General features: G+C 39.7%; 1 protein-coding gene across 1 annotated transcript in view; it reads right to left on the bottom strand.

The window, feature by feature from the left end:
- RAPGEF5 (Rap guanine nucleotide exchange factor 5) overlaps window positions 1-24,978 on the bottom strand; it is a 157,100-nt gene that overhangs the window by 33,610 nt on the left and 98,512 nt on the right. Inside the window, exons 12-13 of the mRNA XM_077175973.1 lie at window positions 2,927-3,005; window positions 1,647-1,791 (exon numbers count right to left, since the gene is read on the bottom strand). Of these exons, the coding sequence (XP_077032088.1) occupies window positions 1,647-1,791; window positions 2,927-3,005 (224 nt within the window). The remainder of the gene's footprint in view (window positions 1-1,646; window positions 1,792-2,926; window positions 3,006-24,978) is intronic.

The following is a 24,978-nucleotide window of genomic DNA, read 5'->3' on the forward strand; positions in this document are numbered from 1 at the left end:
CACTCTTACTTAGTACTGTGTACCCAGCAAGAACACAAAATTCTTGTACTATTTTGTCTATAAACAGGAAAATTTAAAACACCACATGTGGCTATTACATAAAACCTGGTTAGGTCAGCATAACACATTCTGAAGCATGACAGCACACTACACCATCATCACTTATCCAAAATAATAACAAATATGTTCATCAGATTAAGACTTTTAAAATGGCAAATATTCTACTTTACCTTTCCTCATATTTGCATGCATTTTAAACTGAGTTGATGCCTCCCACTAACTTCAACAATTCTTCCTAGCTGTAAACTAACACATAAATAAACCTTAATTTTAATTTTGGGGGAAGACATTGTCATGATTGAAAATCTAGGAAATATTTTCTCTACAGTTTTTCTGCATCTGCACGTAGATCCTTCCCTTTCCCTTCTAAGAAACAAGGATCACATGCATGAGCTGAGTCACCAGGTTTGCTTTAGCCCCCACACTCAAAGATTTCTGCATGAATGATTTTAGCCTATGACCCTGTATGTTGGTTTTGCACATGTGCTACAACCATCATTAATATTATTGCTGTTTATACTACACACAAGCTTCCAGAAGAGGAATTGTGAGACAGTGCACAGTCACACACCTCCATGGCCAGAAAGCATTCAGAAAGCTGCAACTCAGTGTGACATAACTGATGCCTGAAATGATGTCCTCTTTCCAGTACAGCAATCTAGTACCAAAAAGCAAAAATCCTAAGGTCTCTGCTTCCCTATCTGGTGTGTACTACTTAAAAAACAAAACAAAACAAACAAAACAAACAAAAAGAAGGAATCTCAAGATTTTGTCCACATTGCCTTTGTCTTGAGCAAGTGACTGAAGAGATAAAAGACCTTTAAGAAGATCTCCAGTCACAGACAAAGAACCTCAGCAGTAAAAGTGTAAGATACTGCAAAGTCTCCTAAAATACCCGCACCTTTCAACCAGCAGGGAAAAAATACATACTGAAAAAAGAAAATCAGTAACCAGATTGATTTCAGGTTCTCAACAACAGTGCTATTTTCAACTTAACAAGGGCTTAATTAATTAATTAGTAAGAGCTGTTGGAACTCATACAGAGATATGAGAAGAACTTAGCTAACAAGTAAGGAACAAAATTTTATTTCTCAAAAATACATAAAGCTATGCTGCTCTCCATGTCCACCCAGCAAACACCATGGAATAGGATTTCACTTCTCAGTCAAAGTATCATCTCTTACATCACCTCAAAACTCTCAATGTCCATGATCCTCTGGATACTGACTGCAGACCCTATTCTGACAGACATGATTGGTGTGTCCAAGGAATGCCCACATCTTTGTAGTTTTATTTCTTACCTTCCCAACTTTTCCCATTTTCTAGTGACCACAGGAGTTCCAGAAGTTTCGTATGTTAAAGTAATGCTTTTAATGTTGACTGTATTGACCATACAGGATTTCTGTTCAAACTGACTATATTTAAGGCATTTAAAGAAGACATATGTAAATCATTTTATATTATAGATTTAATGGAGAAGATCTAAGTATGAAAACATATGTTTCATAGATTTTCCTGTTGGGGCTTTTTAGACACAGTATGTAATTAAACAGTAATGAAATGCATCACAGAAATTGTTTCAATACCTTTAAAAATTGTTTTAAATGCTCATCTTCGTGTAACCAGTCTTTGTAGAGAGAAGTCCATTGAGACACCAAATGCAAGACTTTTCTTTTCCTACAGGACACATCAGAGTCATCTTCTTTCCCTTGGTGGTTCTTAGCACAATAGGTGCAGCAGGTTAAGGAACATATAATAAGAACTCAAAGAAACTTTAAAATTGACTGCTGGCAAAGAGTTTGCAGTAATCTCATTTGCTAAAAAAAGGGTTTTTTTCAGTGCATTATTCAGTTTTAAATGTTTTATCCTGTCTGGAGCTTTAGGAGTTTCATAATTTTTGGGAATGAATTCTCAGTAATAGGAATTTCTATTCATCCCCTGTGCCAAGAGGATTTTTTTTCCCTTACAGATTAGAGAGGTGAGTCTATAAAAGTAAAATCAATTCAAAAGGAATTATACAATGTTCAGTCATATATTTTCTGCAGAACTGAGAATGAACTTTTGCCCTGTACACCGATGCCAACGTAAATGTCTGTGGGAAGAAGGGCGAAGTGTAACAATAACACAAAAATCAGGCAAAGGAAGTCAGTTTCTTTTTGTCTGTACAAATTATACTACCTGCAGAAGTGACTCTATTAAAATTAAAAAAAAAAAGTAAAATATTATTTCTACCATTTCGCTCTATTCATAAGGCAGGAGCACCAAATGTCAGATGACACCCACTTTATGCACTGTTCCTGTCTCTTCATGGTTCTTTGTCTTGTAAGGGAAAAAACTGATGGTTTCAGCACAAAATTTAAAGATGGGGAAAAGATTTAAAAAAACAAGCAAACAAACAAATGAACAAAAGGTTCATTTTATAGTCACAAGTTTATTCAAACATTGATCCATAGCTTACTAGCTTATCCAAGTCATTAGAAATACATGAAAATAATTCTTTTATCTCAAAATGAGCTAAGATTTATATCCTGTATAAGATGATAAAAGGAGCAGAGACTGTAAACTTCTTTACTTTTTCTCATTGCGTATTCTGTAATATATTATGCACATGTAGGTATTCTATGAATTAACATAACCTGGGGAGGTTTTAACCCCTATTTAAATTCTACCTTGTCACCATTATAAAAGTTTATTTATCTTCAAAAAAAGCTGACAAATGCCTAACTCATTGCAACATTGCATTGTTGCTATGAGTTAGGCATTTGTCTCAAAACCAAGCATGTAGTTTTGATATAAGGCTCAACATTAGATAAAACTATGAGTAAATGTGTGACCCCCCTGAATACAGCTTTCAGTAAAAGGATATTGCCTCAGAAGGGCCTGGCACAAGTCATCAGTCGTCATGAAAACCGTGTATGTGAGAAGGAAATCATCCAGGAGAGTTTCTGCAGAGGAAGACAAAAAAAAGCCCAAGGTACAATACATTAGCAAGAGCAGGAAGAAAGTATCTACTCCTGTTACTGTGCATGGCAGGAACAGGACCCCCGCCCTTAAAAAAAACTCCAAAAGAATACAGAATACATAAAGGTTTAAGTTTCAAAAAGTTAACTGCAGAAGTCAGTTCCTTTACTTAACAAATACATCCTCAGCTCCCAAAGCACCAACAGGAACAAGTATGCACAATCTAATTCATCATAGTTCAGGAACCAGTAAGAAAGAGTCCTTATAACAAACACTGCCATCCTGCTTAGCTCAGCTGCACACAAAGCAGCCTTCCACACATAAGCTTGTTCTGGAAATTCAGAAGAATAGCTTTTACTAATAAGAGGAAAAAAACTAGGATTGCCATGAACTGTGATTAGCATCTATGCACAGCAGTTGAGAACCATAGAATAAATACATTCAAATCTTTAGATGGTTGGTTAGTCCTGTGGGCATCACTGTAAGTGCTGAGAAGTTTTCTCTAAGGTTTGTTCAATTGTATCAATGAAGGATTTTTCTCCTCCTGGTTTTCTATCTGTGTCACAAAACCAGGCTGAAGCTGCGTGCTAACAGACCAACCCTACACAGTGAAGCTGTTAGCACCTCAGGTTGTCAGGACAAACAGACAGTTTAGGATTTCAGTGTAACTTTTTCATTCCTCATTCCCATGTCACACTATTTTTAGGATTTTTCCAAACCTTTACAGCACACATCACTGAGGTGAAAGCACTGGGTTTGCTCTTGGGTGACAGGGCTCAAGGTAATCTCATGGTGTCTTCAAAACCCCAGTGGCAGAATGGAGATAAGACCGAACCAGACTTTTACTGGAGGTGTGCTACAAAATTATGATGGGACCACCATCAGAGATGGCAACAAAAGAAAATTTGTCTAGGTTAAGATACTTATTTTTCCCTCCTGTGAAGAGGCCAAACATGACAGGTTACCTGCATGGTGTCCAACATCACTATATTCAGGGCTTGCCTGTGCAAAGCTCTGAGCATCCTGATCTAACTGAAGCTGCTTCCAGCACAGGTTCGACCCGATGGTTTCACAGCTCCCTTCCAAATTTAATTATTACAAATTTTTTAAAAAAAATTGACTCTAGTTTTAGTAAACTACTCATGCACAATGCATGATCTAGAGTATTTGGTTCACACAATGAAATCTTTATTGAAAACATTGCAATTTGCAATTACCTTACAAAACTTTATTGCAATGTAATTGGTCTTCGTAACCACAAAAAAAAAGTTTCTGTTTCTTCCTCTGGTGGTTTGGGTTTTTTTTTTATTTATTGTTGTTGGTGGTGGTGGTGGTTTTTTTTTCCAAATTGTAAGATTTCTCTCAAGTTTTGAGGGATGCCTTTTGACTGTACTTCTTTTAATTTCAGCAAACACACCGTGTTTCCTTTAACAAAAGAACAGCTCTGGTTTTTTCAGATAAGAACAGTAACCTGGACAGAGGCTGAACAATAAAAAGTGATTTCAGTTATACTGTAGAGCAAAACTATTTTACCAGTATAACTAGCTGGTATTAGTTAGCATTATACTAAGTTGTGATTTAAGTGGTGGATTTACAACTGCAAACACTAAGGGCCAAACATGCCTCATATGGGGAAGACAAGGCTGAGCCCTGATTTCCATATCCTGATTTTCTCCCCATTTGTGATCTGTTCCAGTCCAAGCTAGTGCTTTTGTACAAGTGTGCAACTGAGAGCTTCCCGCGGCTTTCCACAGCAAGACTGCAATTTCAAAATGATTTAGACCAATTTCCTTTACAGCTGCTTTGGACCTTATCAGTAAATTATTGATCCCCTAGCTGTGGTGCACAATGGCAATAAGAATTCATCCATGTATCATTCAAAGACAGATGTCACGTGGATAAACATGGATGGATAGCTAATGACATCCTACCCTGTGAACATGGGACCCAAAATACCTCCAGTGTCTTTTAAAAAAATTAAAATAACTCTATCTCACTTAATGCATTTAACAGTACTGGTCCAGAAAGAGTCCCCATCTAAGGAGGCATAGGTTAAACCCCTTGCACTCAGAAGCAAAACAATTAAACTCGTTATTCTACCCAACATTGTTAAAAATGGTGGAAAGTATTATCTCTGCAGAAAAAGAGCATTTTGTCTCAGTAAATGAAAAGACATGGTGAACAGCTTGTTCTCTATCTGAAAGGTCATCTATTCATTCTCTTGCGCGTCTTTTGGATGGTACAATGAGGCTATTAAAGTTGGGGGTTTCACAAACATTTATTTGGAAACAGCTGAGCTTGGAGTCAACAAACACATTTTAGTTCTTTATTGAACTATGTGACTGTGCAGTGATCCTCACAAAGTCAAAGAGATGTTTACATCAGATTATTTCCCTAATTTCCTACCCTGTGTAGGTGATACCCGAGTTTCAGCAAAACACAGCCACATGTTTGGAAAATAAATTAATTCCTTTTTGAAGCAGAACCTCAATATTATCAAAGAACTTCTCTAGTTGTTCAAAAGAGTGTGACTTTATAATAACTAGTGTTTAGCAAAGACTTTTATGTTTATTGTTATTACCTGATAATCTGCTTTCCAGATGTCAATTCTTCCAGCATCCCAAAGTGTTGGGATGGAAAGAAAGACTGGTTTTACTATAACGTAAGTTTCTTGCTATTTTGTTTTCTTTTCTTGCAAGAACTATGTTATAGACATTATTAATGCAATAATGCAATTCTCTCTCTCAAAAAAAAAAAAAAAAAAAAACCAAAAACAAACCACAAACAGCACAACAAACCAAACAGTGATGAAAAGTCTGGAACTGCACGTTTGCTCAGATAACTTACAATTAGTTTTAAGCCCTCTGTTCACCTCCATGTCCTTCCATTCACAGTCTGGTTTCCAACAACCCCATCAAAACAAGGTATATCACTCAGCCCACTTAAAGTTGCACATATGTATACATAGTGATTTCTTTTATCCTCTAAATGCAGAAGAAATACTAAGAAGAAAAGTTAATAAATTATATTTTCTACAGCTTGTGTATGGGCTAAATTTCTTCAAATTGCCTATGAACATGTTTAGAAATTTAAACCCTGGAGGAATGTTTTGAACAAAATAGTCTGGATTATACATGTGGTCCATTAATACCACCACTCATCCGTTAAATTACTTTAACAAGTAAGCAATGAAAGTGCTTTTGCAAGATTAAATATCTATTACCAGACATCACCTAAAGACTTAATAATAATATTCATATTTTAAAATGCCTGAACTAGCATGTAGGTATTTCCCTGAAGTCCTACTGTTTACTGTAACTATCTTATATATTTTCTTCCTAAATGCCCTGTAATTTAAACTCATTCCCAAATATTTTTTTTTGTCATAGCAGGAACACAAAACCTGAGGGTGTACTGATACTTCAAAAATAATTTGCTCAAAACAAACAACTGCACATTTGTCAGACACTTTTGGACATTAATATTTGTCCACAAATGATGATTTGCTGGCCTTAATCTACAAATGGAGAGAAAGGGTAACCATGAGAGGATTTATTCACAGCATATTATTCATTTTGTTACTAAAGGCCACTAGAGCAGTAAATTTGAATGAGGAAGAGCTGTGGCTGTACAAGTTGGGCTGACAATGATGAACAAAAGTCTTTCTGAGATTTTTCTGTTTAGTCACATTTGATTTAAGAGTTACAAAATGCAATTCCTCAATTCTTTAATAATTTAGAGTTCACTATACCCCCACTCAGAATGGCAGTGAAATGCATACCCCTTTTAAAATTTTACTCCGTGTTTCAGTTTCTGCCTAAATTTGTGAAAAATTTTTCCTATCATTCCTACAGAAAAAGTTTTCTAATGTTTGTAGCAAACAGGGAGAATAAAATCCACAGTAATAGTTGGAAGAGAAAAGCCACTGGAAGGGAAATCTTGGTGCAAAAGCCTGTGATGCTATTTTTTTTCTCTTCTTCATGAATTTTTTATTTAAACTTTTTCTTCTAGCCATCAACCTAACTTTTCTTTGTTCCTCACAATTTTCCTTTATTTGGCTAAGCAACTATTACAAAGTCTGGAGTTAAACTGCAGCTATGGAATATTTCATTTCAAAGACAATTTCAAGCATTTTAAAGCTTCATTAAGACATGCAACAGAACCAGCATGAGTCCCAAGGCCTCCTGTTCTTGCAGCTCTTTGGGGGCAGCCTTAGGCAGTAATCTCACCACACCAATTCTGTGTGAGTTCCACAGGCATAAAAATAATAAAAAAGCAGTCACTGTGCTTGTTTGTTATTAAATAATCCATTTGTACCAGCTTCTGCTGAGACAGTTTCTCCCAGGCTATGAGCCCCCTCCTCCTCCCAAGTGAAATGAAGCATGGACACCGCTCCACCAGGAACAGTTAGTACTGCTCCTCCCATTCCTCTGTGATGATCAAATCCCTCTGCAAGACACATCCAGGGTGGCTGAGGGGTAGAAAGAGCAGCATAGAGACACTCTCACCCCAGTGAAACATCCAGGGAACATCTGCTTTCTGCTGGTTCCTGAAGGAGCCAGCAATACATCTACATGAGACTGTATTGTGTGTATAGGGTGATGACAGCCAACAGCAACAATGGCTGGCATCCAGGGGAAGGGGGACCTAGGGTCCCAGCCACAGGAAATGATAAAATATTTAGATGAACACATCATGTATTCCCACCTACTAAAAAAACAGACAGGATTCCCTGCTACTTTCTGTGTGCCCATCTACCTCTCTAGCAGGAGAAACCCTTTCTCTCTGAGAAGACAGCTCTATAAATACCAGCTCAAGGTGATGGTACATTTATAAATGCCAGGAGGAAAAAAAGGGTTTCCTACATGGGTTTGCACACCACACCTGATTTTCCAATGGTTTCTTTTCTCCTTTCTCTACCCTGTTCTCTAGGCAGGCTATCAATTACTATGACTTAGGACAGAAATTAATACAGATCTGTAAAGAAAAATCATCTCTGACACACATTTAACAAATCAGGACAGGCAGTACTCTTCTTGGTGTTGCTACATCAAACATCTGTACCCTCTTCTCAAACTGGAGCATTTTCCTGAAGTCCTGCAGTGGTGTGAGGCACCAGTGGAGCAGCCTCACTTTAATAACTTGTAACATAAACATTCAAAGAGACTTAATCTAAAGGAAATGCCTTTATCATGCTGAGTAAAACTTAAATTCATTTGATTAAATTAGATATATTTGAGGACAGCTCTAAAAAGCAAATATTAAAAAAGCTACCTCAGAGAATGAGTGAAGAATGAAACGTATGGAAACATTCAAATGTTACAGATAGCTACACATCTCTAACTACCCACCTAGCAATCTATATGTTCACATATAATTTACTAACCTGCACCTAGCAATCTATATGTTCACATCTTATTTACTAGCCTGCACATGCATTAACCAGAATCTTTAGACCACCACAGCTAAACCAATAGTGCATATACATCTACATTACAGACATGCTCAATAGCTCAGGCTGCATTTAGAATACATCTATTGCCCTACTGCTAATATTAGACAAACTGTCCAGCTAAGCCAGATATAATTATTCCTAATGCCTGAGTCATTAATCCCTTTACAACCACAAGGAGAGATAACTTGATGACAAATTCCAGTTTGTCCTGGTTTTCGGATCACACTGCTACATCCTGAATAGATTTTGGTTTCTTACTTCTCAATGGCTACCATAAAAAAAAAAAAAAAAAAAGAAAAAGAAAAAACAAACAAAGAAAAGCAGAAAAATAAGCCGAAACCATTCTCTTTTTCATATCAGACTTTACAAAGCAACTTTTCAGACTCTCTGTAGCATTCCTTTTCCATGTTCTATCCTTTCCATTATATGCTTATTTAAATGCTATGAAAAAATAAAGCTATGAAAAACAAGGCAATAACAGGATTTAAAACATCCAATGCATTGACGTTTTCTTTCTTTATAACTGCATGGCTTACAAAAGGCAAATTCCTCTATACAGAGGAGTATAAGCATATAGACTGTGCATATAGACTCTATATTCCTTTCTCTGCAGATTGTATATGTTATGTACTGTTAGTTGGGGAGAGGGTACTGACAGTGAAATTCTGTTAAACTGCAAGGAAAAACAAGTAATCTGGTTTTCTTTGGGGTTTTTTTTTTTTTTAAACATCACTATTCTGAACCCAAATCTCTTAGACTGCACTGTACAAATCTATTGTGAATGGTCGTGCAAGAATTACAGAAAGATTTAAGGGTTTTTCAGGCTTGTATTCCACACTAAATCGGATTATAAGAAAATATAGATAAAGCACTGGAATGCAAGTCCTTTTCCACTTTATGCAAAGCAGTGATTCAGCTTTCTCCAAGGATTTGCTGGTGGAGGCAAAACCTGTATGGAGATTGAAGGAGAAACCAAACAACAACAACAAAAAAGAGAAAATTGCCTGAATGAACAAGCCACTGGAACTCAGTAACTCATAGGTGAAAAATACTCTTGCCACTGTAGTGGGAAGCCTTAGTCATGCTACAGAGTAGTTGTGGTTGTCACTATGTGTATGAGAGAGAGAATGAACTCAGAGAATGAAAACCATGCGCTGAATTAAAAATATAACACTCTAAACCTTCTGCTTTCCAAGCAGACGAAATTGCTAAGTGTCTTCCTTCCTGCTCAACTTATCTTTCAGAAATGTAACAAATAAAAAGAGGTCATAATATCTTCCTCATCCTCATCATGTAAGAACTTTAGTATAATATATTGGTTGTCAGCATCTAGGAACTCCAGCAGCATGAAGTCCAAGTGGGGCTACACACACATTTTTCAAACATCAATGCAAATTCTGCAAATTTTGTGTGACAATGAAATCTCTTTGATGCTTGGGGGGTGGGGTGGGGGGATATTTTTGAGAAAGACAAAGAAGAAGAGAAAAAAAAGTATTTTAGACAACACAGAACAAATTCTAAAACCCTTTAGCCATGCCATTTCCCATTTGTGACTATGGCAAAGATGATAAGATGACCATATGGTCAGCTTCTGACATCCCCTTATGTTAATACACTTACCAGTATTAGCCAGAATTACAAATGAAATAATCATCTACAACTCTGCTCTCATTTACATTCAGTGCATCATCCCTACCTCGCAGGACCAGACACTTTTCCCTAACATTTTGTGAGGCTCATCCCCCAGAATATATTTGGGAAAAAAGAGACAACTGCTAGACCAGCTGAATCCTTGGGAATTTTTATCCTGCTATGACTGAAAAGCTGGGATCAATAACACTAATGCACCTTTTGACCTCATAGCTCATATTGGAAATATTTTTTTTAGAAAGAAAATATTCACTGATGGGGTTAGCAACACCATACTGATCAGAAACAGTTACCACATGCATCTCTCACAGCCACCAAGAAAAGCAGCCCTATGAGATGGGGTTACAGCTGGGCAAACAGACAGACGAGCCCTGTGCCTGAGTAAAATGGATGCTGATTACTTACTATTCTATAGGGAATAAACAGTTTTTTCTATCTTAAATAATCAGTCACTTAGTTCAAATTAAACAAAATGAGGGCTACAGCAAAGCATTTCCAAGTTTTTCAGCCTCTCGGTGCTGAAAGCTCAATGCCTTGATAAACTCCTGTCACACCTCTTCCTCCCTTCTGCAAAATGAGAAAAAATCATAACACACCTCGAGCCAGGCAATGCTACACGTAGATTTTTTGTGTGGTTTAGTTCATATAATACTATGCAATGCTCTGAAACCTTTCAGCAATGCAAACACAGGTCCTGCGTTTGAGAGTTGAGCTGTAATCAGAAAATTGCTTGTTCTGCAGAAACGGAAAAACGATTTGACAGCAGCAACTCTTTTCACAGGTAGAAGTTTCTCAGTAATCTGTAATTCCACAGCAATTTACTAAAAATGTCAGGATGTCTCTGAGCAGAAACAGTAAATGCAAATTGCTATCTGATCTAGCAAGATACTGCTCAGTCTGAGAGGTCCCAGACCTCCCTTGCATTCAGCAGATGGCAACGGTGCTCAGGACCCTTGCAGGATTAGCCCTTAATTCAAAATCGAATCCTCTAATAGTGCTATGCCACCATGGACACAGCATGAAGCAAAAAAAAAGAAAATGATGTTGAGAAAGAAAGGTCAATGAAAAAAAAGAACATCGATATATAATTTGCTGCTAATGTATTAAAACAATTATAGTAGTTATGTCACCTAACCACCAAGGCACTGAGAAATCAATGCACAAAGGAATAAAGAGCAAGACATTTATTTCTTGCATTAGGTTAGAAAACTAAAGTACATAAGGGCAAGATATTTAACTTGTACAACCACATTTTTTGTTAGAGGACAAAAGTCAGAACTACGAATCATTTCTAAGGTCATCTCCCAGAAATTTCTGGCACTATTTTAACATCTGCAGAATGAATCAAACACATTCTGTCTGGTAAGGTCAAAGATGCTCCTAAAGTTGCATTCCAGTTGCTGCTATCACATGTATTTGAGCAGCTTCTTATTTTGTTGGAGAGACAAAAAGCCCTGAAACCACAGGCAGAGAGCAAATGTCAAACTTGTCCAGCTTTAATGAGACACTAATTTTTCCACATTAGAAATCTGAAGCTCTCTTTTTTCCCCAGGTGGGAGGGAGCACTGGTGATTCATGTGCAGCTATAATGGTCAGGGTTACTTGAAATTATTGGACAAATCCTCTACGCCTTACACATTTTGAGGCATTAGAAATGTTGCCTAAGTAACATTTTAACAACAAGTATCAGCCACTCTGCTGATACTTGTTGTTAAAAAAGTGCCTTTGACTGCTGCAACTAAAACACTGAAGCTTTCCATGCAGTGAAACTTGACAGTAAAGGGAAGTATTTAATGCACATGTGAAATGTGAAATCCTCACACAAGCAGAAGGCAGACACTCCTTGTTCACATCAGTCATCTCCCAAAGAACTTGAGGAGAAAAACTCATCCTCTCTTTCCATCGATTGATTTTAATAAGCCACCCAGGCCAGGATTGCCTGGAGCAGCAGGAACAGAGGATGAAAGATTTAATGGTTCCCTTTCATATTTCTGCCTACAGACCAGCTGCCTGAGCACAGCCTGCTGCAATGTGCCCTCCTGGGTCTGCACCTCCAGCTTGCACATTGCCTGGCACCCCAGGCACTGGTGTGGCTCACTGAAATTTGTATGAGCAAGAACAAGGCAAGGTTCTACTTTTCTGCTTCTGTCTTGCACAGGAACTTCTTTGCATCAGTGCCATCACTCTCCTCCTCAGGCAGCCAAGGAGATGCAAGGTCTCCAGCTCAGAACCCCCAGTGACACAAGTTCCAGGTGCCACTGAGAGCTGCCACTGCCTCAGTGGTGCCAGTAGGACAGGACTTTTTGTTTCCTGGTGCCAGCACACAGCCATGCTCCAGCAATTGCCAGCAGCACACAGTACACCCTCTCTCCCTTCTGCCACTGGAAGCCTGGTCCTACAGCTGGGTGCTCTAAGGTGCCTAAAGGCTGCTTGAGCCTTTTGCCTGGTCCATGAGTCCAGCACACATTCCAGCCTAAAGAGAATCTGAAAATCTGACATTCAGCTTTCAGAAAGTTAACACAAAGGACCATGCACTTAATCTTTATTCTTTTTATCTTTGCTGTCCAACACTTATATGGCATTGAAGAATAACAACGTTTCAAGTTCAGCATGTCTTTGTTATTGCTGAATTGGAAAATCTACTCCTAGGAAACAGTAATCTTCAAATCTAATATTATATATAAGCATAAAAATCATCACATCTTCAAAATTGCTTGTGAGTTCCTAATTTCTAGATCACTGAGATTCTTTAAAACAGTCTACTTCTCAGTGACATTTCTGAGAACATGAGCCCAAATTCTCTGTTTACAACCCAAAATTACATATATATTTGGATACTTATATTAAAAATCCCTTAATTGGCATTATTTTCAAGTTCAGACTAGTAGCCCCAAAAGGCTTTACTTCCTAATCCACTTGAACAACATCCAGTCCAGCAGATTATGACAACTCCAGTATAGTGACCAGAATACATTCCACGCTGGTACATGACACGGATAAAGGACAGGTCACATTACTCATGGCAGTGCCCCACCCAAATCTCTGCAGGTCAGGCACAATGCCTAGACTCCAGCACACAGCATTTTCCCATCACCTGCTGCTAGCTGCTTTCCATGGGTCCCTTGGGGGAACAGAAATGTACAGATCCACACTGTGTATTTTTAAAAGTGTTTAGCAAGAAGCTTTGATCTATTATTTCCCCCCCTACAAAGCAGCAAGGGGAAATTTCTTTGTGCTTCAGCCCAAGGAAGGAGGTATAAGGAGTATCTTGTTTGCCCCTGGGAGCCAAATTATCATAAATATGCTAAGCAGTGCAAACTCCCCAACATGTGGCACTGGAGCATGTGCAGTAAACATCACAGCATCTCTTCAGGGAAGCCTAGCACCACAAAGCCTCCACTGGCAAATCGCTCCTGGCTCCTGAAGATTTGACAGAATTGCCTACAAAGGGAACTATGGCATTTTCATCTGAGCAAGAGCTGTTTAATTTAGTCCAAATCTCTATGCAAGATGGGTATAGCATGCAGTAGACTACTGAGCAGACCACACATTTCTTCCAGCACAGGAAAGGTCAAGTGGTGGGATATTTTTGGTGTATCGGGTCACGCACGCTAGGCTGGGGTCTTGCATACACAGCTGTGGCCCACTGTCATGTAACCTCAAAAGCAGAGACTCACTTAACATCTTCTGGCATATGGAGGCAAAAGGCCCAGCAAAGGTGCTGCCTGACTGTGATGTGTTACAGGCTCTGCTGGGGAGAGGGCAGAGGGGAGGGAGGAAAACATCTTGCAAACCCCACAGGAGACCCAGACAGACACTGGCACGCTGCAGTGTCACTGCTGTGGCGAAGGATGCCACCTCCAGCATTTTGCCCTGGGTGTACAATACTTCAGGCTGATGGACAAACAATTCTCAGATAGCTCAGAAATAACTTATTCAATATTTAACAACATACCTGTGATGCACAGTGGAGGGAGGTGGCATGAGGGATGTGACATCCAAGAGAACCGAAAAAACCAAATAGGGCCATCCTTGCATCTTGCATTTCCACACCTGTCTTCCTCCCCATTTCCCAGGGCAGTGAAACACAGCTTCACAGTAAAAAACCAGAACAATGGGCACCAGAGCACTCATAAGGCAGCTTCATTTTGCTTCCCCAGGTGGTGAATGGGTGCTAAGAAAATCTGATGAGCTTCAGAATGGTGGTGTTGAAATACATTGTTACACTAAGTATAGACTTATTTATGAGACATAGGTCCTTAAATTATGCCCTGAAATTGTACTTGCTACACTGAGACACCCAAATCATTCCAGTGACAGGTTAACATGTAATTAAAGACAGCTTTTATGCTCATTATTATTACAACTTAATGCAAGACAGCAATAAAAAATGCCTTGCACATAGTCTGCATATGTATTAAGAACATCTAAAAACTTCAAACAATTGTGTTTGTCAGTACAATCCCGTGCTGACAGCTGAATGAAAGCAATCACAAAGGTGATTTTAGAGCTGCTTGCACTGTTTAAAGATCATACAAGGGTAAGACACGAGGAACAGATATTATCCAGAGTTCAGCTGCTGTAAGTATTAATACACCATGGGTGCATTTTCCTGTGGCAGCTGAACTGTGTTTGTGTCCAATCTGACTTGCAACACAGAGCATCTCAGTGCTACACTTTTAAGATACAAGACCCTTATTTTGATAATTTCCAAAGTATTTACATTCATTGGGGAGTTCAGCATTAGATCCTTGGTTCAATTGTACCGTAATTACTCAGGGTATTTTATTTGATGGCCTTGCTTATTTCAGTTAAATAACGGGGAAATACAAAGCAATTATAGATGAAAGCACAGTGGGGCAATTTTCTAAAGCTTTGTATTCACTTCTGCCATTATTTCAGATTTTTAGTACTATTTATTGATTCATTCACAAAAAAAAAAAGAAACAGATGCAAAACACAGCTCTCAGATAGGTATAACTTTGGACTGATATAGTCCAGCTTTCTTCCTTTGTGTCTTTTCCAAGTCTTATGAGATACTGTGTTTTTCATGTACACACTGGAAAGCATCTAATGCAGGAGATGCATTCTGCATTTCACTGAAAATGTTCCATTTTTAGCCCTTCATCAAGACACTCAGCTGTCTCCTGGACTTCACAGGGCACAAAGGAATCTCCTTGGCTGCCAGGTAAACCCCACCTTTCTGCACAGCATACACAAATCTGATGCAATGTTAAGGACAAAGGTAAAAATCACAAACTGCAATAACAGTGTATTAAACAGTGCCTCTTGGATCATCTGCTCTGTGACCGTGTTTCACCACTACAGCACCTGGCTGTGACTCATGCTCACTGCCATCTTTCATTTCTATAGCTCTCTTAGGCTGTAAGTGCCAGCACAGGCTTCATAAAACATGCTTTATTTTGCCAGTGTACAGAGAAGAGGAGGCAGATACAGGCTCAGGAGAGGGGGCAGGTACCAGCCAAGGCTGAGTACACAAACCCAGTGTCCCATGCAGACACCACCAATGCTGCTGGCCAGCTCTATCAAATGTGAGTCAGATGGTGATCCCACTGCAAAATGCCTTTGCCTATCATTTTTTCAAACCCTCTTCAAATTAAATAAGCTAACAGCATAATTTCTCGGGATTTTTTTTTTTTTATTAAACTGATTTGCTTATTCAATTAGTCATTACAGGCAATTATAAAAATTATTTTTTCTTACGAAGAAGCAGTATGCTTTCTACATCACCACTGCTTAGCCCATGGGAAATCATCAGTTATGTGATGACAGCCTCAGACTGCAATCACTTTGCCATGACTGCAGCCTGGTAAACACTTCTGCTAGGTGTAACACTTCCTACAGCCTCCTTCAGGTTACAAAATACTGAGCATGTATTTATTGTTCCTAAAGAACCTGTCAGAGAAGGTAGCAAAGCATCTTAAAGGGAGACTCTGAGGATTACATAGCACCCTTCGGCTAGATGAATACTTCATATATAAGAACATATATTTAAAAATTATTTTCCATATCAGTTTTTAGAAACACATCACTGATTACAGTAAACATACAGGAGCTGGAATTAATTCCATTAGGAGCTGCTGTTCTGAAGAAACAGTAGCCCACATCCCAGAAGGACAATGAACTATAATATGCAAGCTCATTTAATCACTGTATCCAATTACAAGGAGGAATAAATCAGCACACACATGCCTATGTCTGAATTTTAAAAGGTAAATAGATCATGAATAGTCAAGCCAAATGCTGTGAACCTCTGGATTCACAGACTAGCAGAGGAAGTGGTGCATTTGCTTCCCATTTGAAATTTTTTGTTCCATTAGGAGCTTGATTGTACAGAGCTGACATTCTCTGCAGTAAGGGGACACAACACTCTGACATTCACCTCAGTGGAGTTTGCATGTGGTCTAATGACAGACTTTCCTGGTCTCTCTGTGATGCATACCCAGGATTCCCTTAAGTCACAGGGGGTTAGAAGAGGAGCTGTCTTTCTTCCAAACACTACAAATAGCAGCACTTTGGTCACCTGCTCCTACACTTTGCTGTTAACTTCTCCATCCCAGACATACATAACCATAAGCTCCAGGAACATCTGAATCCTCTCCATTTGTCAAGAAAACCCAGTACAGCAGTTTCTTGCAAAGCTGATGGCATTTTCTTGTTTTCCAGATGCTTTTAGAAAACTGTTATCAAATATTTATTGTTCTTTGTAATCAAGAGCATAGTTATAACTTCCCAAATTACATCTTACTAACCTTAGCTCCCTGAACAAATTTCCTATCCATTAAACTATGATGTAACATCAAATGTCCTGTGGCCCATTTGCATGTCAAAACCCTCACCCCAGAAGGGAGATTAGAGCCTCATTAATAATAACATGATCTGTACTCACACATCAAAGAAAAAAACCTGTTCAAAGTATTTACATAAGCTGCACAAGCAGGCCATGATATATTTGCCTGGAGAGATGGGCCATCATGCTGGAGACTGTAACAAAATTTCCCTCAAGCCACTGATATAACATATACCTCAGGAAAATGCCTTCTTGGCAATGGGAGAAGCCCAGTTTCAGTTGGCAGGGACCTTCCCCTGCCTACAGCTTTAGACTTCACTTGTCCAACACGCCCAGGTTTCCCAACTGATCACATCCCAAAATGTCCCTGTGTGCTTTGGGGCTTCTGCCCACAGCAAACCTCAGAGGTCCCACGATGGCAGTGGCTCTCCAGAGTGTCACACTGCCCTGGGGAAGGGCTCTGTCCCATCAGCAGCCCCAGCACTGATGGAGCCTCCAAGGCATTCACAAGCTGCTGTGGCCTGGGAGCCCCACAGTGCACAAGGAGGGCAAGGAGGGAACAGACAGTGTCCCTTTGCCTGCCCTGCTCCAGGACATTCAGGGGAGAGGACAGCGAGGAGCCCACAGCATGTCCAGGGCTGCCTCCTCACAGCAGGCTGGGCTCCAGCAGGCCAGAGGTCTGCACCTGTCTGTCCATCCTGAGAACCACCTGGCTGCCCCATGCAGCCTCTTTGTTCAGTGCCTGCCGAGCTGAAGTGGAAGTGAGGAGGCATTGTGCCTGCCAGAAAGTGGGATGCATGTGTGTGCTGAATTGCTAAATCACCCTGCTGTAGCCCCCCTGCCACTGCTTGATGGCAGGTACCAGGATGGAAATTTTCCACCTGCCTGCTACAGGGTTAAACTCTACAGACACAGAGACAGCTACCATCTACAGACAGTAAGAGGAGATGTAGCTTCTAAACAAAATATTTGCATTTGCTTATTCTTGGTGGTTTTCACTTTGGGGCAATGCTACATGGCCACTGCTGCTTTAAGGCTTTGAATGAAAACCCTTTGACAACGGGGATCTGACAAATGCTATTTGTTTGTGGTTGTTTTTCACTGTCGTTTGTTTGCTTCCAGCTTGTGGCTGTGCATCCCCCATGATGTTACCAACAGTATCAACAAACAAAATCCCATGGACAAGACTCCTATGGGGCAGGGAATGAAATCCAACAAGGGTTTCTTTATTGCATTGATGCTGGGGCTCTGAATTCATGGCTGGGAAAGAACAAAACCAAGACTGGCCTTCTGCGTTTAACTGCAGTGGTTCCTAGAGAGAGGTCAACTAGCCCTAAATTCCAAGAAATGGATGTGAAGAGGGTTAAAGAAAGGCTGCTTGTGGAATTGGCAGAGCATTGTGGGCAGTGAGAGGAGGAGGGATAATGGCAGGAGGAGGATGCAGACTGTAGAAAAAGGAAAAAAGGAAAGAAACTAAAAAGCAATAAAATGTGAGGTATAAAAGCTTCCAGCAGTCCCAAGTCAGACAGCAGGATTTCTCCATGATTTCATCTCTCATTCTGGCAATTAATATCTCCATCAAAACTCAAGTTCAAGCAAAGGAATAAAATCACAATTCATGCCAACTGCAATCACAAGAAAACCACAGTATTTTATGATTAGCTTCCATCAAAATTACTCATCAATGCTGCCACTTTTTTTACATTCATCTATTTTCCCCAAACTCTCACCCCAAAATGTTTTGCACTCAGTGTCCTTGTAACCATCACATTTTCACATCAGAGGGAGAGTATGATCTTGGTTTTAGAAGGATCTCACAAGCTTTTCTGAACTAAGACAAGGTCATCTCATGATCTCAGCCTGGCTTGGGAGATAGTGGTGTGAGCTGCTGCCACAGCTACAGCTCACATCAATATTTTTCACCTTGTCTAGAAGATGGGACAAGTAATGTATTTTATTGCAGTAACTGATGCTATTCTGAAAAGCTCTTTCTGTCAGTGCCAGCTATACTCCATGAGGGTAACTGACATCTCATGAAAAACCTTTGGCTGTCCAAGTGCTGTAATTCTACTCCTATTTCAATCTTTGAAAGCATCAAAATTGACTCTAAAAAAACAAGCAGGACTGTCTCCAATGCCTACATAGACTCTCATAAAAGATATTATACACCCCAAGTAATACCAAACTGGATCAAACCTTGCCTTCTAAAAAAAGCAACAGCAATTTAAAGCCTGCATTATGAGCTTACCAACTGCAGTTAAAGCACAGAGCTTCTGAATTTATGCTCAATGCATTCTGCTCCATTATCTCCTTTTTAGACAGGCCCCTCCTCTCTCACAAAAGTACTCCTACAACAAACAGCTATTTCTACATCCAACAGCCAATCTTCTCCCTTGCCCACTAAAATCAAAACTTAGCAAAACATCACAAACCACAACAGAACACCCTGCCAACCTCTTCCAGCACACAGCAAATTTGGGCTTTAGCAGCTGTTGTCTCATCTGCTCCATTTCTCCCTTCCCCTTGAACAGGCTAGAGAGGGCAGCAGCCCCTGTCAGAGCAGGGCAGAGCCTGGCTCTGCTGCACCTGCTAATCCAGAGTGTGCTGGCACCAGCTTGCCAAGGCCCCACACTCTCTCAAGCAATTGTGTTTATTCAGCTACACAGCAAGCAGAGGCACTCCACGCTGTAATGCAGCCCAGGGTTCCCAGCTATTAAGGGAGGTCTTAAGAGCCCACAAAAAGCCCATTGGGAAATAGGCAGAAATCTATACCAATTAATGGTTCACAAATAGGTCTTGGGTTGTGGCTTTTTGTTCTTAATCTCCCTGGGTGACCTCTGAGCCCAGGGATTTACAGAAAGCAGTAAAGTGGGAAAGAAAAGGACTGCATCAGTACACTGCACAACCAAGCATCACCTAACAGCACGAATAGGGAGCGTGACAGGGAGCCCAGTAAAGTAACAATCAGTGCAGTTTGGCTATAGGCAAAACCAGTCCCACTCTTGCTCACAAAAAGACCAAGGCTTCTACTTCCATAGTACTGTGAAACTGTTTGAACTCAGGGCATGTTAAGAAGGATTGCGGGGGAAGGAGGAATTAACAGCATGAGAGTAAATTTAGTTCACAAGAGGGAAAAAAGCTGCTTTGAAGAACAGATTTCTTTCAGATTCTTAATACACAACCTCAAAGCACAGGTCTGCAGTGAATCCATCCTTCCACCCTGTGGGCGGGGAATGAAGGAGTTCTTTATATTCCTCAGAAAACGTTCATCTCACAAGAAAATCATTGTATTATAGCAACTTGGAGCACTGGAAACACTGGAATTCAAACTCTGAAGACAGCACGGGAACTGTATTCTTGGACTCAGTGATACAACAAGCACGTCAATATACAGTTTTATCTTTTCAGCATTCATACATAAAAATTCCCCCATTCCATAAAAGCCTTTTTCAAAAAAAAAGAAAAATAAATTTAAAAATCTGAACTTCAGAGCACCAGCTCTGAGCTTTATGTTGTTACAGATCCTGCTTTCAGGAAGGAATGCTTTGCTGTATCCTGAGAACAAGGTTCCAACTCCACAACCATCACAGTAGGTGCTAATAGCAACACAGGAGTCATTAGTGTAGGTCAGCAGCTGGGGAATCTTGGTGTGACCAAGAAGAGTACCTGGATGACAGTGCCCAGCATTTCACCTGCTTGTAGACCAGGGTTTGATAGTAAAAGGCCTTAAGATGGAAGAAAAGGAGTACAACACTAAGCAGTGAGAACAGTAAATGGGGGACCTGTGGTGAATGGCCCCATGTTTGGGGTTCCAGAAGGACAAAGTGCTCTGTGGCTCCCGCTGAAGGAACAGGATGTGTAGAAACTTTACAAGAAGCAGCAACATTGATATTTCAGTTTTACAGCTCCAGTTCCTACTCTCACAGCTAACTGACCTGCCAGCCCACACACCATCTGCTGCTATTCCTCTTATGCTACTCTCTTAAAAGTCAGGTCCCACTTTTCATCTACTAGAAACAGCACTTTTTAGATAATTGTATATGCTTTATAGTCAGCTTCAGTGAGCCATGTTCTGGGAAACTATGAAGCAGGGCTGTATCTGGGGGCTGAGAAGACCTAGAAAGCCGTGTCATTTCTGCAGCAGAGGTTATCCTCTCCCTTCACGTTCTTGGTGGTTTGATGAAACTTCTGCAGGGGAATGGATCTCCAGTAGACAGAGGTCAGCAAGAGCTATCACAGTTTAGATTCATTTCAGAATTTGGCTATGATTTTTTGCTCAGGTGCTGTTGACTTGTTTTGGTGTTCACATGGCTCACTAGAGGCAGTATGACATTAGTTGCTACAGAAGGTACCTGGTCTGCTTCATCTCCACACCTGCAGCTCTGGAACTGACCTAACCTCCTGCGTAGCATTTGAGCCAGACAGGGAGTCAACCTAAGTGCTTGGCATATATATCTAAGATGACAGGTCTCTTGATGAGAGACATTTCTTTGGCATGACCCCTGTGCAGAGACTCAATTTTCCCCTTCAACTTCGTGGCCCTCAGTCCGAACCTTCTGACCTGGGAACACAAGTTATTTCTGCTACATTTGACACTGACCAGCCACACTCAAGTGATTAGAAAAGGATTCAGACTAAGACAGAACCTAAGAAGCAACATCTGCTATTCTTTTTACCACTAAAATACAAGAATTTTTATAAAATCCTCCAATAATTTTTTATCCCTTCCAGGCACTTATTGGCTTAGCACCACCAGACAATTAGGAATTATCAAAAGCACCATTCTGGAAAAAGTTCTGCAGAAATGCTTTTCAAATATACAAACATGTATCTTTATGATCTCAGCTACTTGATGCATCTGGTTATTTATATATATATATATATATATATATATATATATATATATATATATATATATATATATATGACAATATATAATTTCAGGTGTCTGAAATACTTTCTCGATTGATTTGATAGTTACAGCGCTTGGACTTCCAGTGTTATGGGAGCAAAAGGGATGTTACAAATAACCGATTAAATGTCTTCAGGGTTACATTTCCAACAACCTTACCAAATTTCCAGTGTCATAACATCTTATCTGCCAGGTACCTCATCAAAATGCTTATATCACCTAAGCTTATTTTGCAGTACAACAAATGAACATTTTCTGCCTTTTCTGACTTAGAAGCCTTTCCCACTGTCAAAAGAAAATTACTTTTACCTCTAAAAATATTCTCCTGATAGACCTACACTTCCCAATTCTTTTCTGCTTAAACAACTAAGTTCATCAAAAACCCTGATATTGTCTACAATGCACATCTTCATAATAAATGGTTTCACACTAGGCTTTCATGACAGCTCCTTATCATTTTCTCACATAGCAAAAGGCGACAACTGGCAATAGTGAATCACTGAATTACAGGAAAAAAAACCTGAGAAACTGACAATGCTATGATCCAATTGGCTGTCATATAGAATGATAGCTTTTTCTTTTGCAAATTTGACTCAAACACAGAACATTAAACACTTGGGGCTCTACCAGGTATTCTTGCATTGAGTACAAAAATAATGTATTTAGGTGCCTGCAGTGCACAAAGTGCTTTGGTGCTCCTGGGCACACCAAAACTCCTACACACATGAAAAATTGTGGATTTTTGATGGCCACCTCAGTTACTTTCTCTCCCTGAAACGGTCCAACTTGCTAAATGTACTCACATCAGAAAAGTATTTGCAATGATGAACTGAAAAAATACCATCTCTATCTACAAAGAGAGTCCTGATCATGCATAAGAGTGTTTATCATTCCCCATGCTGACTCTAGTTTCCCAGTCATTGGATACAACGGTGGGACAATTCAGGAGCAGCGTTCCCAGACTCAGCCTTTCCAAAGTTTGCCCAAACAAGTTTTAGTGCCCAAGTGCAAATAAACCCTTTTCAGGCTCTTTTTTTTCTCAGAAAAAACTGTCTGAGTTCCTGACACTAGAGAGCATCTTAGACACATTCCCCTCGTTGGCATTTCCCATTACCTTCAGCACTGCAGCATGTGACACACTGTCTGTCTGTAGTGAATCCCAGACATGGTGCTCCTCCTGCAAGCTGATTCAGCTCACTATGGTACTGTGACAGAAAATAATCCTTTCAAAGGGGGAAAAAAATATTTCCTATTAAGTTACCTAAATCTACTTGGCACACGGTCAAGACAAGTATAGAAGAGGAGATGGGCAAGCATGGCAAAGTACAGTTAGAGGATGTCAGACCTTCCCATTTCAGAAGCCAGTGTCACTGCTGGCAGCCTTGGTCCAAATTTCATGCTACCCAGAGCTCCAGCTTCTCTTGTCCCAGCTTCAGGTTCCACCATTCCATTTAGCAGAAAATGCTGCTGCCACTCTGCTGCCATCTGAACCAACAACTGACTCAGTTGTCCCACCTATCTTACTATAATCTTAGATTCTGATTAATTCTTTCCAAACTGAAACATGCTGCATGCAATACTCTGGGTCAGAGCAAGGATCCTCATAAAAAGAACTAGGTCTTCGACAGAGGATGCCCAACAGAAGAAAAATTAACTCAAAAAAGGATAAATACAGAGTTATCTTCCTCAGACACAACCTCCTATCTTCCAGCAACAGGCAGTGGAGACTTTCCAAATGGGAAGTCATATTGGTATCACTGCAGTGATGGAGTTTTTGCCAGGATTTTGCCTAGTTTGTGTTTAAACCCTTCCAAATTTTGGCTTCCACAGAATATTCACAACAACAAATTCCACAGTTTAGCTGTGCATTATACCAGAAAACCACTTCTCTTTATCAGTTATAAATCAAATTCACTGTGTTACAAAACACTTGCCTCATTATGAGAAAAAATGAGCAATCTTTATGTCTCACCTTCCCCAGACAATAAATAGTCTTGTAGATCACCATAAATCTCTTTTACCAAAAGTTGCCTTCCTACAATGACCAGACCTAGACTATTTATTCTTAGATGTATTTAATCTATAATTCTAATCACTCTTGCTGCTCTTTACTTCATTTTCAACCTGAGCTGGGGGAGAAGAAGGAATCATATTATACATTCCATATTTCACAGTTACACAGTGGTATAACTATAGCTCTTGCTTGGCTTTTTTTCCTAATTAGCCCAAATGCCACTTGCCTTTTTGACCAATGCTGATCAAAAATTGCCAAGAACTATCCACACTACCTCCTCCACAGACCTATTTTCTACATGATAATAGTCAAGTCAGCACCCTGCTGAATATGTATAATGAGAATTTCCTCTTCTTCATGGTAGAAAAACACATTACTTTGCATTTTTCAAACTTGGATCCCATCTGCAATTTTATCCCACAGTCACACAGATTTTATTCCTTTCATCTTTCAGCAGCCATAGGGCTGGTTCGAGGGGCCTGCTCCCAACTTATTTTCCCAGTTCTACACTGCCCCATTCTTACTACTTTCATGAGACTAATTTTGAGTTGGATCAGCTTTCTGATATAGCACAAGAACTCAAACAAGCAGTCAGATGTGGAGATAATAGGGCATACAAGAACATCTTGCAAGGCCACCAAAGGTGATACTATGGCCTAATTTATCAGGAGACCCTCAACCATTTAATAATAGGAGCACATGCTGTTACCTCAGATTTCATCCCACACTCAGCAGCACCCAGTCTTGAATGGAGAATTCCCTCCATTTTAAACACAGACAATTTACTCCTACCTTTCATCTTCTCTCTTAAGTAATTATCAGTCCTGAAAAGCATCTCCTTCCTGATCAAAATGATCTTTAAATTTCTTTCAGGATTTTTGGCAAGGGACTTTATCAAAAGCATTTTGAAAATATGAGTATAAGATACAGGCACACCAGATCATATATATCCTGATGCTCTTTCAAACATTTAACAGCCCTACAAGATACACAAGATCTGACCAGTCTGTAAAAAATAATCCCCACATTCCTTGCTTCTCAGTATGTTTCTGTATGCATTGCTTTCTTCTGCATCTACTGTACTGACACCCCATTTCCCAGCACAAATTCATAAC

The sequence above is a fragment of the Agelaius phoeniceus genome, chromosome 1 (genome assembly GCF_051311805.1).
Source record: "Agelaius phoeniceus isolate bAgePho1 chromosome 1, bAgePho1.hap1, whole genome shotgun sequence".
Classification (NCBI taxonomy): domain Eukaryota; kingdom Metazoa; phylum Chordata; class Aves; order Passeriformes; family Icteridae; genus Agelaius; species Agelaius phoeniceus.